We start from the raw sequence: 15,376 nt of genomic DNA, 5'->3' as shown, positions 1-15,376 counted from the left end.
CCTCTGCAAAGTTGTTTTTGTGAACATTCATATCCTGGGAAGACAACTGGTGGCATATGTGGTTACCAAGCTTAGGTTCCAGTAATGCTGACTAAGCTAAGGAGCCAGGGTAACAGATAACCCCCTAGGAGCCTGTTCTAGTTAAAAATACCAATTTTTATAAACACAGGGTAGCCCAGCTTATGGGGCGCAGTGGGTGGTATTGACCCATGAACCAGGAGGTCACAGTTTGATTCCCAATCAGGGCACATGCCCAGGTTGTGGGATAGATCCCCAGTAGGGGGCATGCAGGAAGCAACCGATTAATGATTCTCATCATTGATGTTTTTATCCCTCTCTCCCTCTCCCTTCCTCTCTCTGAAATCAATAAACTCATATTAAAAAAATAGTATAAATTCAACTTACCTCCCTGCTCTTAAAAGGGGTATGTCTAGGAAGGCAAGGGTATATTTTTTATATCCTGAATTTCCCTGTAGTCTGCTGAAATCAACCAGAGTGACTCTCTGAGGAATGATAATGATGACAAGAATAAGCATGAAAATCACCAGCACTGACTGCTTGCTGTATGACAGGATGAGTGCTCTTACATCATTAGTGAAAACTGATGGTTCCTTCTTAATAGATGTAGTGACACCGTCATCTATGACCAATATGTAACTTGGTTGCTGAGTAACCTACTGAGTGTAGAAAACATCAAGAGAAATAGGAAAGTGATTGGTCTGTGGTCAGTCATACCTGCTGTGGGACCCTGGGCTGGCTCACATGCCCAGCACACTTCTAGTAAGATGACAGTGACAGTGTCCAGCATCTCACCCCTCCACCTGGCACTTCACAAAAACACTGTTCCAAGCCTTTTCTCTCGAGGTTGCTTTGTACTCTAGCACCACCACAATTGAGCTTGTTTATTAAGGAGTTCATCTATCTATATAGGTTCCCTGATCCCTCATCTATTCCCAACCTCATTAAAAATTTCCTAAGAACAGCATTGTACCTCACACGTCATTGGAACTCCACTGTTCTCAGTCCAGGCCTTTGCACACAGTGGGCGCTCAACTACATGTTTCTTAAATTAATATAGTCCCATTAGAGATATATCTGCTGACTCTTGTCACGCAGAAATATTTAAAAAATTCACATTTTATTCCATATGCCATTTCAACACTGATTTTTAGAAAGGTTGAAATTCAGTGTTGAAATGGCATATGGAATAAAATGTGATTTCTAAAAAATATTTCTGCGTAACAAGAGTCAGCAGATATATCTCCACAACCTTTCTAATGCGAGTTAAATATCCATACCTTTATATTTTCTGTGAAATTTCCATTGAATTCCATTAAATTAATGGACTCAAGACTTTGATCTGGTCCTGTATGGATAACTTCCAAATTTTATCTCATATCTTTGAGATTCTAAAACCCTTAAAAGGCTCTCAGGAAAGCTGTGAGAAGTGAAAGAGTGGATGTGTGGGATGTGTGGTTCGATTCTGCCCCTGGACTTGGGTCTCTAGTACATGCCGGTACTCAAGGCCCCCCTCCGGCGCCAGGGAGAGGGTGCTGGCCACTTCTGTGACATACACATTTGGAACCCTAGTGCCTCATAGTGTATCCTCAGAACGTTATGTGATTGGGGGGAAAATGAGGAATAATGAATCAGTTCCATGCTAAGACGTTCACAGGTGATTCTAGCTCACTCTTCTTGACTGACATTTTGCATCTAATCAACATCCTCTCGAATGTTGGACTTGAACACGAAGGTGTTTGTAGTACCACAGGCATCTAGGTGATCTCCTGGAGCTTCCAGCCCTCACCTGGCCCACCAGCCAGTCCTGGCCATCAGTCCCACCTCATCTCACCTCGTTCTTCAGGCTCCTGGCCAGGAAGTGCTCGGCCACGTGCGCCGGAAGCACGTTCTCCAGCAGCACGCGGTTCAGGTTCTCCATGGTTTCTATCTCCTCCCGCTCTTTATTGAACTTGTTCTTCCATAAGAAGTCTAACCTACAGTAATATTCATTCTGTTACAAGAGGACACAGAGGTAAAGAAACAATAGGCATCTTGTCCTGCCAGAGAGTGGAGGTTTTAAAGAGAAAATAAAAAGAACGAAAAACAAAACCGAAAAAAGAACCCCCAAACAGAACTGTCACCTTCCCTGCAAAGCCCACTGTTCCCCACCAATGCCGCTCACTCAGCCTCTAACACGGATTTGCAAAAAGCAAGATCAGGAAAGGACCAGCCTCAGGAACAGAGACAACAGTTATGTTGGAGGCTTGCAAGGAAAAAAGACAGGAAAGCTCCTTGCTCGGTTTTGTTAATAAAAGGTGGCTTGAATTATTTTTTGAAAAGAGGCATAATAGAATGTAAATAATGACTAAATGACTAAAAATGGAAAACACATTAGTAGAGAGAGTGCTTTGTTTGATGATTTGCATTTGAGAAATAATGGTGTTCATTTGTGGCAACTTGCCTTTAATATTTAAAAATCCGTTTTCCCCTAGCACAAATTATATAATTAAGTATTCATTGAAAAATATGCATTTTTTATTTGGTGTTTCATTGTACTGAGAGAGTGACATAGTTAGACAAAAGTTCATTTTGATATCATTTAATTAAGATGGTGCCTGGTAATAAAAACATGTGCAAATGCTTTATAATGTATTAAAACTTAATGTTGTTTTTTAAGTTATGAACATTGTAGAAATGGAGAGACTTGTTTACTGTGAAAGGGTCTTGCTGGTTTTGGCATCATTCTGTGCCAGCTGTGATGTGAATAACTTAATAGAATAAAATAGACTTGAGTAGATCCTCCTATGGCAGAGGGGCCTAGTACACAGGGTGTATTTCAGCACAGAGAGTAATTTATAGACAAACAAATGCAAAGAAGAACTGGATGCAGGGGGTTTGTTTGTTTTATGGTTTGGGTAATTATGCCAGTGATGTAAAACAACAACAACAACAACAACACACACACACACACCTCTAATGAACAAATAACAATGAAAAATAAATCCACATCCTGAATCCAACAAACAATGATCGTTCATCTATTACAGCGGTTCTCAACCTGTGGGTCGTGACCCCTTTGGGGGTCGAATGACCCTTTCACAGGGGTCGCCTAAGACCATCGGAAAACACATATATAATTACATATTGTTTTTGTGATTAATCACTATGCTTTAATTATGTTCAATTTGTAACAATGAAAATATATCCTGCATATCAGATATTTACATTATGATTCATAACTGTAGCAAAATTACAGTTATGAAGTAGCAACGAAAATAATTTTATGGTTGGGGGTCACCACAACATGAGGAACTGTATTAAAGGGTCGTGGCATTAGGAAGGTTGAGAACCACTGATCTATTATAACTGATCAAATTATGTGTGATCCACTAAAAAGTTATTCCTTCTCTGGTATGGCATTTATTTTTTGCCTCATATAGCCAGACATTTAAAAAAAAAAGATTGCAAAGGATATTTTTAAGTTTCTTTATATTAACTTTTTACATTAATGCCAATTTTCCACATTCTATTTTATGGCAATCATGCTGGGCACTTACTAGAAATGACCTCTCACTTAGAGAATAGATTATTCATTTGGGCCTTTTGGGGAATAATCCAGTGATGTGGCTGGTTTTGAATTAAAATGACAGAGCAATCAATGGTGAGACAGAAATGGAACATGAGATGAAACCAAGGAGCCAGAAGGGCAGGCAGCAAGCCCAATTCATGCAGGTTTGAAAGGTTTCTGAAAACTGTACAAAGAGGCTGCTCAGGTTTTCCGAGTAATCGCTCTTGCATCACAGGGGGGCATTTTGCAAGTTGTTTAATAAAAGGAACCGGATTTGGGACCAGCCACATTGGACTAAAAGTGACATTTTGCCCAATCTTCACATCTCCCCTCCCCAGTGCTTTCTGCTGCAGATTCCTGTCCTTATGTGCAGGTACCTTAGAAACTTGAGGGGAGGCCCCCAAAGGAAGACAGATGTTCCCACCCCAAACCACTTGTCATGGATTTAACGGTGTGCCCCAAAAGACAGTTCCAAGTCCTAATCTCTAGTATCTGTGACTGTGGCCTCCACTGGAAATAGGGTAGTAGGAGAAACAAATGAAACCAAGAAAAAGAACAACACGGTATAACAAGGCTTACAGAAACGTGCGGTTGTCAAAAAGGCAAGCCAAAGAAAACAGAACCAAGCAGGTGCCAGGGACAGAGGCAGGGAAGGGCAGCAGGCAGACCGGGATCTCCGAGGCTCTGCAGCAGGACCACAGCTCAGCTCCAGGCAGAGTGCTGAGGGCTGCCCTGTGAGCTCCTGGGGCAGGCTGCCACTAGACTATGGTGTCCCCAGGCTGCTGGGCTGGCGGTCACAGATCTGGTCTCTGCCCTGGCTATTAGCAGCTTCCTATTGGTTCACAGTTTCGGGATGTGTACACAGTTTCGGGATGTGTACATAATGTAAATGGATTTGCATCTTAGTTGGTTATTTCCAAATTAATCTCTACTTGGTTTCACGTTATCCATCAAAGAACTCAAAGCAAACTTTGGTTGAGGCAGAGCCACCAGGCTTGAGATGAATGAGATGAGTTTATTCTTTGAGTGAGTGTCCTGTAACCAGGCAGAGGAAGGATATTGCCCTTAAAAATCCTGCACCCACAGCCTCTACTGGGAGGCCAGGAAGGAGTACAGGGCCCAAGGAAGGAAGCACAGTTTTATTTGCATCATAAAGTAAAATTTTGAACAAAAGACTATTTCTAGGAGTGATTACAAGTGACAGCACAGGTCTTCTACCCACTTCAAAGAAAAGGAAGCATATTACACATTCTGAAAAGCAAATGAAAACCCAGTCAAGGGTAGTTTTTTCCAAGTAGTGTCAGCTTTTTTAGGCTTAGGAAACCTATAAAATATATTTTGAGACTTAAAGGAAATGAATTGATTCACATCTTTATCATTTACAAAGTTTGCCACTAGTGGAAAATAGTAACTTTCTTCCTTCTGTCTGTATCTAAGCCCACATACCCTGTGCCACCCAGTTTCTCCTGTGATAAGATGTTTGCAAGAAGGTAACTACAATGCACATCCTCAGAGTGTTATTAATATGACACTTTAGAGAAATTGTGTAAAAAAACCAGACTTCTTACCTGTCTACCCAGAACAAGCAGTGTGATGAAGAATATAAAGAGAGACACAGAGCCCATGGTCTTCAGGTCTTTCCAAATGCCTGGTCTATTAAAAACAAACAGACAAAAACAAATCAAAACAACATACACACAGGACTTAGAATCTGTGAATCGGCAAACTTCAGAAATTCTAGTTGAGTGTCTGCATTCCATTCTGGCCACACACACACACACACACACATCAAATATATTTTCAAACTCAGATTACATTAAAACAAAACAATCCTATTTTAAGAGCTTCATAAAACATTCTTCCAAATTGGTAAAGGTTTCTTATTTTATACCAAGCTCTAACAAATATTAGGGGAAGAAATGTTAATCTTATTTTCTTTATAGTTCGGGGATCATTATGGATAATCTCATATATTACTTTTTCAAATTTTCAAATTTTTCTTAGAAAGAACTTCATTTCTACACGCTATCACTTTCTCAAAAGCACCCATTCTTAGACCCTCTTTTATATGACTTTGTATCACAAAAGTGTAATGAAGTTGGAAACCCTTCATCCACCGGCCCACTTCCCCTCAGGTCCAGATAGATATCGGTAAATTATCCCTGCTCAAGTTCTCACATCCTTACCACAACATTCCAGGCAGCGACCTTCCACACATCCAAGTTGGCATGTGGGTTGGTCAATTTTATGTGTCAACTTCAGTGGGCCACAGGGTGCCCAGCTAGTTAGTCAAATACTACTCTGGGTGTTTCTGTGAGAATATTTTTTGGGTAAGATCAACATTGAAATTGGTAGGTTAAATAAAGCCATTGTCCTCTGCAATATGGGTGGGCCTCATCCAAACAGTTGAAGGCATCAACAATAGAAAAGGCTGATCTTCTTTTGAGCAAGAGAGAATTCTCTCTGGCCTGACTACCTTTGAACTGGAACATTGATTCCTCCTGGTTCTACAGCAGCTCCTGGCCTCCAGACTCAAACCAAGACACTGGCTTTGCAGATTTTGGATTTGCCAACCCCCTTAATCACATGAGCCAATTCCTTGTGGCAATCATATCTATACCTCCTATAGGTTCTGTTTTTCCTGAAAACAATGAGAAATACAGCATGCAAAGGAAAATCTGCCATCCCAGGACAGTCCTGCATAAGCTGACAAAGAATAATTTCCCACATAGCTCTGTAAGACCTGAAAAAACAGTTGATTTAGTATGACACCGTGTCGCATAAGCATCATAGGTTGTATTTAATCAAGTATAAATATCACGTAATCACTTTGTTTGTGAGTTGAAGTTGCTTTGAGATTTTTCTGTTTCTCTATGGAAGGTTCATGTAATCTTTTTTAAAAAAAATATTTTATTTTTTCAATAGTTTTTCTTTTTAAAATATATTTTATTGATTTTTTTCTTTTTTTAAATTGATTTCAGAGAGAGGAAAGGAGAGGGATAGAGAGTTAGAAACATAGATTACAGAGAAACATCTATCAGTGGCCTCCTGAACACCCCCTACTGGGGATGTGCCTGCAACCAAGGTACATGCCCTTGACCAGAATCGAACCCGGGACCCTTCAGTCCGCAGGCCGATGCTCTATCCACTGAGCCAAATCGGTTAGGGGCCAGGATATAATCTTGACTCCTCCTTCTTTGGCAAGCTGTGGGCCCTGGGATTAACCCCTTGAAACTACACTTTCCTCATCAGCCAAACGGGGTACCAATACCTACCTTATGGGCTGCTTCCATAACTAAATCAAATAGTTATATACCTGGCAGAGAGCCTGACACCGAGGAAGCACTGCATAAAGGGCACTCATGACTTTAGGTATTAACTACAGGGAGATGGGGTGGGCGATGGAACTGGGAAGGATACACAAATGCTGATTGGAGGATATCATTAACAGAATAAAAGATCCAAGTGTAAAGCAGAAGTGGATTCCTACATCAATGAGGACACAGTTGCCCAGTCCCTGTGGTTTAAGACTCAGGACCGCAGAGAACTCGCCAGAAACTGGTGGTGCTTGCATTCAGGGCTCTCTCCTCCCTACCAAGCCAGCTATGTCTGGAAGAATCTGAGCTCTTCAGCCAGCAGGTCAGCAGTTTCTCTCTGAGAATGAAGTAAGCTGAAAAGTGCCATTTTCCTGTCTCACTCATATTGATTTTAAGAAATGAAGCTCCATTTTGAGCCAGTGGCAGCTGTGTCTAACAGCACAGTTGAAGGGGCTCAGGGGAGCAGTTGTTTATAAACAGTGCTGACTGCAATGAATGTTAAGCTCATCTTTTTTCTGTACTGACTATATTGACATGATCTTGACCAGTTAGTAAAAGTGGTACAATACAGCCAAACAGCCTAAGAAGCTGGCACAGGCTGAGTTTTGAATTTTCATATTGTCTTTTGAACACCTTATTACTTTGAACCAGGGGTCTGAGAAAGCAGCTATGCCACCCCCCTCTTCCACTTACCACCTCTGTAAACCCCAAACTAAGAGTGAAATGTTGACTCCCAGGTCAAGATCTTACATTAGCATCATTGGCATAACCAATCAGAACTCAGGTCTCATTGGTATGCCCAGGAAAGGGACCTGATGCCCCAAATATGCCAGCTCAGGTCCCTGTCACTGGGGGAGAATGGGAGGAGGTCCCTCTTAATGTAATCCAGGTCCTGCCTGGGTTTGCAGTTACTCACACAGAAAATATATGTAAGCAACCTATGGGAACAATCCTTTCCCAGAACGCCTCACATCGATGCACTTGAGCATTGGTTTAGGGGTGGAAGTATCCTGCTCCCCACTCCCACATCTTGAGCCTCAGTGAAGAATAGTGGTGGCTGGAAGTAGGTACTTGGACGAAGCAAGGTAAGGGAGGACTCTCATGCTGAACTTGGCAGTGGGTTTGAAAGTACAGACCAAAATGGACCTCAGACAATAAGAAGGCACAACCCAGATGTAGAGCAGACTTGTGTACCGACACATGGATGCCTTTTTCACTTCTGAAAATCTCTGTACTAGGAAGAACTGCACCTTGCTTTCTTGAGTTTCATTTAGATGTCTTTAAAACTTCTTTTATTCATCCAGCCAAAAAAGATTTGCCTTCTCCCACCGGAGCCCTTCTCTCCCATGGGGGCCTCCAAGGGATGCATGCTGCCAGGGCTCCTGTAGTTCCAATGGCGAACTTCTCCATCCACAAATTCATTCCTGGTTACCATGCTCTTTGTGTGTATGTGGGGGAGGAGGGGAGGAAAAGGAATGTGTAATGTGGAGGGAGCATCGGAAGAGATGGAATAAAAGGGTAGGATGTCCTCCTGGCAGAGTCTAGTCAACTGTGTGGATCACTGTATTAGTTTCACAGGGCTGCCGAAACATAGTACCACGCACTGGGTGGCTTAACACAATAGGAATTTATTGTCTCACAGTCCTGGAAGCCAGAAGTCTGAAACCCAGGTGCTGGCAGGGCGATGCTCCCTCTGACACTTGCTGAGAAATCCTTTTTGCCTCATCCTGGCTTCTGGTCACATCGACGCACTCTCTGGCGCTCCTTGGCTCACTCCTGCATCACCCCAATCTCTGTCTCATCATCACATGTGTCCTCCCAGTGTGTCTCCTTCTTCACATGGCCATCTTCTTATAAGGACACCAACCATGTTGGATTAGCACCCACCCTGCTCCAGTAGGACCTCATCTTAGCTATCACGTCTGCAATAACCCTGATTCCAAGTAGATTCATGTTGTGAGGTGTGGGGGGTTAGGACTTCAGCAGGTCTTCTTTTGAGGGACACAGTTCTACCCATAACAATTATGTTAGCTATTTATATAAAAAATGACAGCTAGTTGGGTATGAGGCCTCTTTTTCTCTCCCCCTCTTTGAGTTTTAAGGATAAGGTCCATTTCAGACTTTCATGTGTGAGGGTTGTGCTATCACCGAGTTATACAGTAGGGGAGACAGAGCTGATATAATTGAGAAAGTTTCTAACTCGATGATTCTTATCTTGATGACAGTTTCAGTCAAAATGTGACCAAATATGTTTTCTTTAATAGCTCAAAATTGGACTCTGGAGATGTAGATATCCAAGTACGCCTGTAGCCACACACTAATTTGCAGTTGGCCTTCGCCCTGAGGCTGTTCATGGGGTACTCATTCTGGCCCTCAAGTTTTGAGAGTCCAAAAGAACAAAGAAACCTAACAAACTGGGTGGCAGATATGGAGGGATTACGTGGTGAACCAGTTTCTAACCTAAAGGCAAACAGTTCTGGTGAGGTAAAAATGACATTTTCATTCTCTGAGGAGAGAAAGCAGTCCAGGCATATGGACACAAATATAATCCTTAAAATTTTTTTCTTGGTGAAATGAGCCTCTATTTTTAATTTTTTTTTTCAATTTTAAAGGACTCAGTTTATTAATTGACCAGATTACAAAAATAACCATGGTAGATACCTTAGTTCATTCTCCTAATAAGCCTATTGATCTGGTCTTCCCTGTTCCCAGCATCTCCACCTTCTACACAGTGGGTGGTTTTTCTCTTCACCCCAGCTCCTGGAGAAGATAACTTGAAGGGCCACAGGAAGTTGTTACTTCTTTGAAGCACTATCCAACAATATAGATCTCATGAATCAGATCTTCCATGCAGGTGATGCCATAATTACCAAGAGATCAAGCAATCAATGAGTTATCTGTCAGGGCAGTTTGTTTTTTGTTGATTGTGCCATAACCACGCTTGTAGATCAATTCATTTACTGACTTCAGTAATATATGGTCCCACAATCCTCAGCATGTTCATGGAAGCCTTGTTGAGCTTAACAAAGGTGCCACTGAAGATTTGGCAAAGGCAAAGAAGATGCAGCACCTTTTGGACCTTTGGGCTCACACCATTGATACCTTTGATCCTGATGACAAATGCCAATTTCGGTTCGGCAGGTACATAGAAGTTGCCAGCTTTTCTTGCCATCCTGGTCATTCGAAGCTCAGTTCTGTACATCGTCTTGTATTCCTTGTGATAGTGCTTAGCTTTTTCATAGATGAGCTTCCTTCTTGCTTTCGAAGCATCTTTTGGGCAAACTTCTTTCTCAGGTGCTTGATCTTCAGTTCTGCGAAATTCCTTCGCTTTTTCTTGACCGTTTCTGGCACAGCAGGAACCTTCTTCTTCTTCTCTTCTGCACCCTCCATGGTTCCAGCCGGAAAAGAGTGAGCCTCTATTTTTAAATAAAAAAAGCATCTCAAGAAATCTAGTTATCTGTTGTTTTGGTAATAGTTGATAAACTGAAGTAAAAGTGTGACACATGTTTATTTTTTTTTAAAATATATTTTATTGATTTTTTACAGAGAGGGAGGGAGAGGGATAGAGAGTTAGAAACATCGATGAGAGACAAACATCGATCAGCTGCCTCCTGCACACCTCCTACTGGGGATATGTCTGCAACTAAGGTACATGCCCTTGAACGGAATCGAACCAGGGACCTTTCAGTCCACAGGCCGATGTTCTATCCATTGAGCCAAACCGGTTACGGCGACACATGTTTATATATCTGACATGTCCTTTACCTATTCATACATTGACAGACTTAGGTCATTTCCATGTCATGGCTACTGTGAATAAGCTGCAATGAACATGGGAGTGCAGATATCTCTTTGAGATCCTGATTTCAATTTCTGTAGCTATACTAGTATACCAGTAGTGGGATTACTGGATCATATGGCAGTTCTGTTTTTATTTTTTTCTAGGGACTTTCATACTGTTTTCCATAGTGGCTGAAGCAATTTACACGTTCATCAACAGTGCACAGGGTTCCCTTTTCTCCACTCCCTTGTCAGCACTTGTTATTGCTTGTCTTTTTGCTAATAGCCATTCTAACAGGTGTGAGGTGATATCTCATTGTGTTTTTTTAGATATATTTTTATTGATTTCAGAGAGGGAGAGAGAGAAACATCAATGCTGAGAGAGAAAAATCATTGATTGGTTGCCTCCTGCACGCCCCCTACTGGGGATTGGGTCTGCAACCTGGGGATTTGCCCTTGACTGGAATTGAACCTGGGACCCTTCAGTCCGAAGGCTGATGCTCTATCCACTGAGCCAAACCAGCTAGGGCTCATTGTGGTTTTGATCTCCCTGATTAGTGATGTTGAGCATCTTTTCATGTACATGTTGACCATTTGTTAAGTCTTCAATGAAAAAATGCTCCATGCTTCTTGCTCCCTCTAGTGGCAGAATTCTTAAGCTTGTATTCCTCCTCTCTATCCTACAATGCATCGGGTCAAGTGCTGACTGCCTCCCTTTAGTTTTCCCAACAAAACCTACTAAGGTTCATGTCCCCATATTTGGACCAGCTTTCTGTGTGTGCTCACTAGCTGTCTGCCAAAGCTCACTCTCTCTGCTGCCATAGGGAATGCACACAGGGAGCCGGCCACAGAGCAGGGGTGGGAGGTGGGGGAGGCACAGGGAACAGTGGAGGTACCCGTGGGCCAGGTGGGGGATCTGCGGGCAAAGTGTTCTCCATGGATGGTGGGCAGGATGCTTGATGGAGGCCTCAGTGCAGTTAGTGGAATCCCTTTAATGCCCATGGAGAGTCCCATCTGCCCCTCTTCCAGCCTCTACCTGACCCCCAGTCATACAGCTCCCGATGTAGTATTCAGGGTGGGTCAAGAGGACAGGGGCTTCTTTGTAGTGCCTGCACAGCTGGGGAAGCTTTGTGCTCACTTACATGCTCTTGTTTCCCCTTCAGGACCATGGGTGAGGGGATGTCTCTTGAGCCTAAGCTGTGCCATCATGGGGGAGGGGCGCTGTGGGTAGAGTCAAACTGTTCTTATTGCCTACTTCAAAGCATTCAAATTCTAATTTTTCTTCCCATAATGTGCTGGGACTTTCCTCTGGAAACCTGGGCTTTCCTAAGGCTCTCTAATCCACTGGTGACTGGCTGAGAGTGTTTTCCCGGCCTCCCAGATCATGGCTGAGAGGGGCTAGAGCAGGTGCCTAGGCCACCCAGGGCACATAGCCAGGACCAAGGTCTATATGACATTACCTGATGCACAGGTGGGTGAGACTCCACCCAGATCCCTTGGTATCGTTGCTGGACCCCACAACTCTCACAAAGGTACTTTTGTCTGTGGACAGATTTCAAATTATTATTATTAAGGTGGGGAGGGGGGAGGGCAGAAACGAGAGATATCTTATTCTGCCATGATGCTGTGCTTTGTCCTGTGCTTTTGAATCTCCATGGTTCTTCAAAGTCTTTCCAATATTGCAGTCAGCTCTGGGCTACCTGAGGTAGCTCCCAGCCTGCATGCCACTCATTTCCTAGGTGTGCTGTACAAACGTAACCACGACTCCCTGGCAACCTCCTTTTGGCCTTCTGCCGAACCATGGTTTTCTTATAGCAGGTTTGTGTGACCTTCTTGACAACAGAGACTATATGTTATCCATCTCTGTGTGCTCCGACTCCAGGAGTTGGGGCGGGCATATGGAGAATGCTCAATACAAGTGTGTTGTAGAAACAAATGAACGAGTGGACAAATAATCACGCTGGTTTGAAACCTAAGGGGTTTCATTTCCAGACAATCTTCCTCCCCCTGGCTGGACACAGATTTGCCGAGATCCTGTGGAAGCTTCCGGAGACGATGGCCCAGTGTCATCCAAAGACAGACAGCTCAAAGCCTCATGCCTTTTCAGAGTGGTGTTCAAACTTGGCCAGTGGAACATGCAGGGGCTGAAACAGACTAACACGGTAAGGGATGTGCACAGCTTCAGCACCACCGATGGGAGAGTTGGTGATAAGAAGTATGAATTCTGTACAGTCTGTGGGCACAGGCTCTGGGAAATCTTCTCCCTCCCCTCATTCTAAAATCAAACAAAACAGCCCAGAATTGAGTATCTTCTTGCAGGTGGGTCCAAATCACAGGACATTTTCTATTTTAGGTTAGACAACAAAACTGCTCACTGATGGCTGCTTTCTGGAGAAGAAAAGAAAGCTTGAGTTGTCCTAGGATGACTTGCTTTTTTGTTAAATTAGGCATATCAGGTTACCTACCTCCAGCCCCACTGCCAGTCACAGGGAGATGTGTGTGTTCCTTGCTTTCTGGAGATGGCACAGGGTGGGGGAACTCAAAAGGGGAAGAGAAACTGAGATAGGAAATGTGAAAATAATATTATTTCAACATTAACTTGGACATATTATGGGTTTGAATGCAAATTTGAAATACAGTTTTAATTTAAAAGAGAAGACTTCAATGGAATACGCCCAGACTGTCTACCGCAGAGGGAGTCTGCCCTGCTCCCTGGCCTGTCTCCTGAGTGGTTAATTCTGCAGTTCTTCCTCCAGACTCTCAGTGGGCTCATCACCAGTTGACCCCAAGTCAGGGCATTGTCAAAATATGTCACAATATCTTGAATTCTAGCTGTTGGGTTTTCCATGAGACACAGGGAAAGAAGAGCAATTCCACATCAAAGGTGTCTAACTCACAGCTCTCAGTGGTATATGTCTGCCTAAGCATCTGCATCACTACCCTTGATACCAAGCTGTTGATGATCTGGAAGTTAAAATTATATAGACATTTCTACCAACAACAATCCAGAGCCTCTGAATGATGCCGGGCACCAGTATGGCTGCTGCTGATTTATATACTTTATCCAGAGCCTCTGAATGATGCCGGTCACCAGTATGGCTGCTGCTGGTTTATATACTTTATTTATACGCTATCCACAAAGTATCTATTTTATGAGGCTTAAGTGCTTAAACAGAGCTGGTTAGTCTACCAGGCCCCTGGTCATCCCCTCTGTTCTCCATGCCTGACACCTCTTTGAATTTAATGGCACATTTCTGGGTCGATATGAAATGGTAACATCCATCCCTTGAGATTTTTCAGTTCTGCAAGGAAAAAGCTTCCAAGAAAAACCGGACACTGTCTTGCAGACGCTGTAAGAAGCATCTGTCATGGGAAGTGTCTCTGACACAAAAACAGCTTCCAGCAATATCAATGGTCATCACCATCCATCACCAAGAAGAGCACTCAGTGTCCTCGAAGGCCCTGGCTTTGGGCTGAGGGCTGAGGGCTGAGGGAGGCAGTGTCATGGACAGGAACCAGAATCCTGATCGATCGATACAGCAAAATATCTTGTCCTCAGAGACAAGATGGAGGAGTGTTGTAAATGCCAAAGAATTAAGATACATCTCGTTCTGGCCCTTCTAATACCAGAAACTTCTGCGGTGACTTAGCAGAATCACAGAATGGCAGGTCATGTTAAGTACTGAGAAGCTGCTGGCCTCCATTCTAGATTTAGTTTTTAAATTTTTATATGACTGATCATCATAACTGAAATGTACATCAAAACTGTTAAAACATATTTTAGAGGTTTGTATTCCTTTACAAAGAAAAAAAAGAATCTGCAATTACTATTTTGCTGTCAAGTCATTAAGGCAAAATGAGTTAAAACTATTAAATTCAATTAAACTACTACATTAGCGTTGAAACTATTTTTGTCATGTTCATTTCATACTTTGCATTTTTTTTTGCTTATTTATTTATTTTTCCTTTTTAGTCCTTTCCTCTCCCCCACCGTCCCTTTGGCAACCATCGGCTTGTTCTCTTTATCTGTGGGTCTGTTTCTGTTTGGTTTTGCTTGTTCATTTGTTTTATATTTTTTAGATTCCACATATAACTGAAATCATATGGTGTTTGTCTTTCTCTTTCTGACTTATTTCACCTAGCATAATATACTTTAGGTCTATTCATGTTGTCGTGAATGGCAAGATTTCGAATTTTTAATGTCATACTCTCTCAAAGTAGTCTTTTTTTTCTCCTGAAAAGTTGATTTTCCACATTGATGAATCTGTAAGAATATGTTTGATGTCACTTTCTAAATTTTTCATTGATCTGGAGTTGCATACTTGCATACTTTGTAGTGCATACCTCTGTTTTCTTTGCTAACCCTGCTGGCAAAAACTGCCCTGTTGGCTTGTACCATGTTGTTGGCTTGTCCATTATCCATGTCAAATTTGGTTTGAAAAAGCCCTCTGAAATGTAGGTCATGGTGAACTCATGTACAGGACAACACTATCCAAACTGTGTATTGAGACGATGGCTGGGCACTGCTTTATAAACAGAGATGCCCTCCCATATTTTCTCTTGACATTTAAGGTATAAACAAAACGGATGCTGATCCTGGAAAGACACACCTCCAAGGTGCCTCTTCCTCTGGGGAAGCAGGTGAGGTGAACGTGTCATTAGAGCCAGTATATTCAGGAGCACAGCCTGTTTTTATTCATTCATTCAGTCG

General features: G+C 42.6%; 1 protein-coding gene and 1 pseudogene across 21 annotated transcripts in view; both read right to left on the bottom strand.

The window, feature by feature from the left end:
• The window catches only part of ADCY2 (adenylate cyclase 2), a 275,450-nt gene that overhangs the window by 16,818 nt on the left and 243,256 nt on the right, over positions 1 to 15,376 (bottom strand). For 16 of the 21 annotated variants that reach the window (XM_023752137.1, XM_023752078.1, XM_023752080.1 and 13 more), the window contains 2 exons: positions 5,137 to 5,221; positions 1,853 to 2,011 (listed from right to left, as the gene is read on the bottom strand). In XM_023752137.1, coding sequence (XP_023607905.1) covers positions 1,853 to 2,011; positions 5,137 to 5,221 — 244 coding nt within the window. Of the gene's footprint in view, positions 1 to 1,842; positions 2,012 to 5,136; positions 5,222 to 15,376 lie in introns of all 21 variants that reach the window. The other 5 variants (XM_023752088.1, XM_014453087.2, XM_023752113.1 and 2 more) reach the window with 2 other exon arrangements.
• On the bottom strand, positions 9,515 to 10,288 carry LOC102430045 (annotated as a pseudogene).

The sequence above is a fragment of the Myotis lucifugus genome, unplaced genomic scaffold (assembly GCF_000147115.1).
Source record: "Myotis lucifugus unplaced genomic scaffold, Myoluc2.0 scaffold_0, whole genome shotgun sequence".
In the NCBI taxonomy this organism is placed as follows: Eukaryota; Metazoa; Chordata; class Mammalia; order Chiroptera; family Vespertilionidae; genus Myotis; species Myotis lucifugus.
The sequence above is the reverse complement of the archived record's forward strand: the minus strand, read 5'-3'. Positions and strand labels throughout refer to the sequence as shown.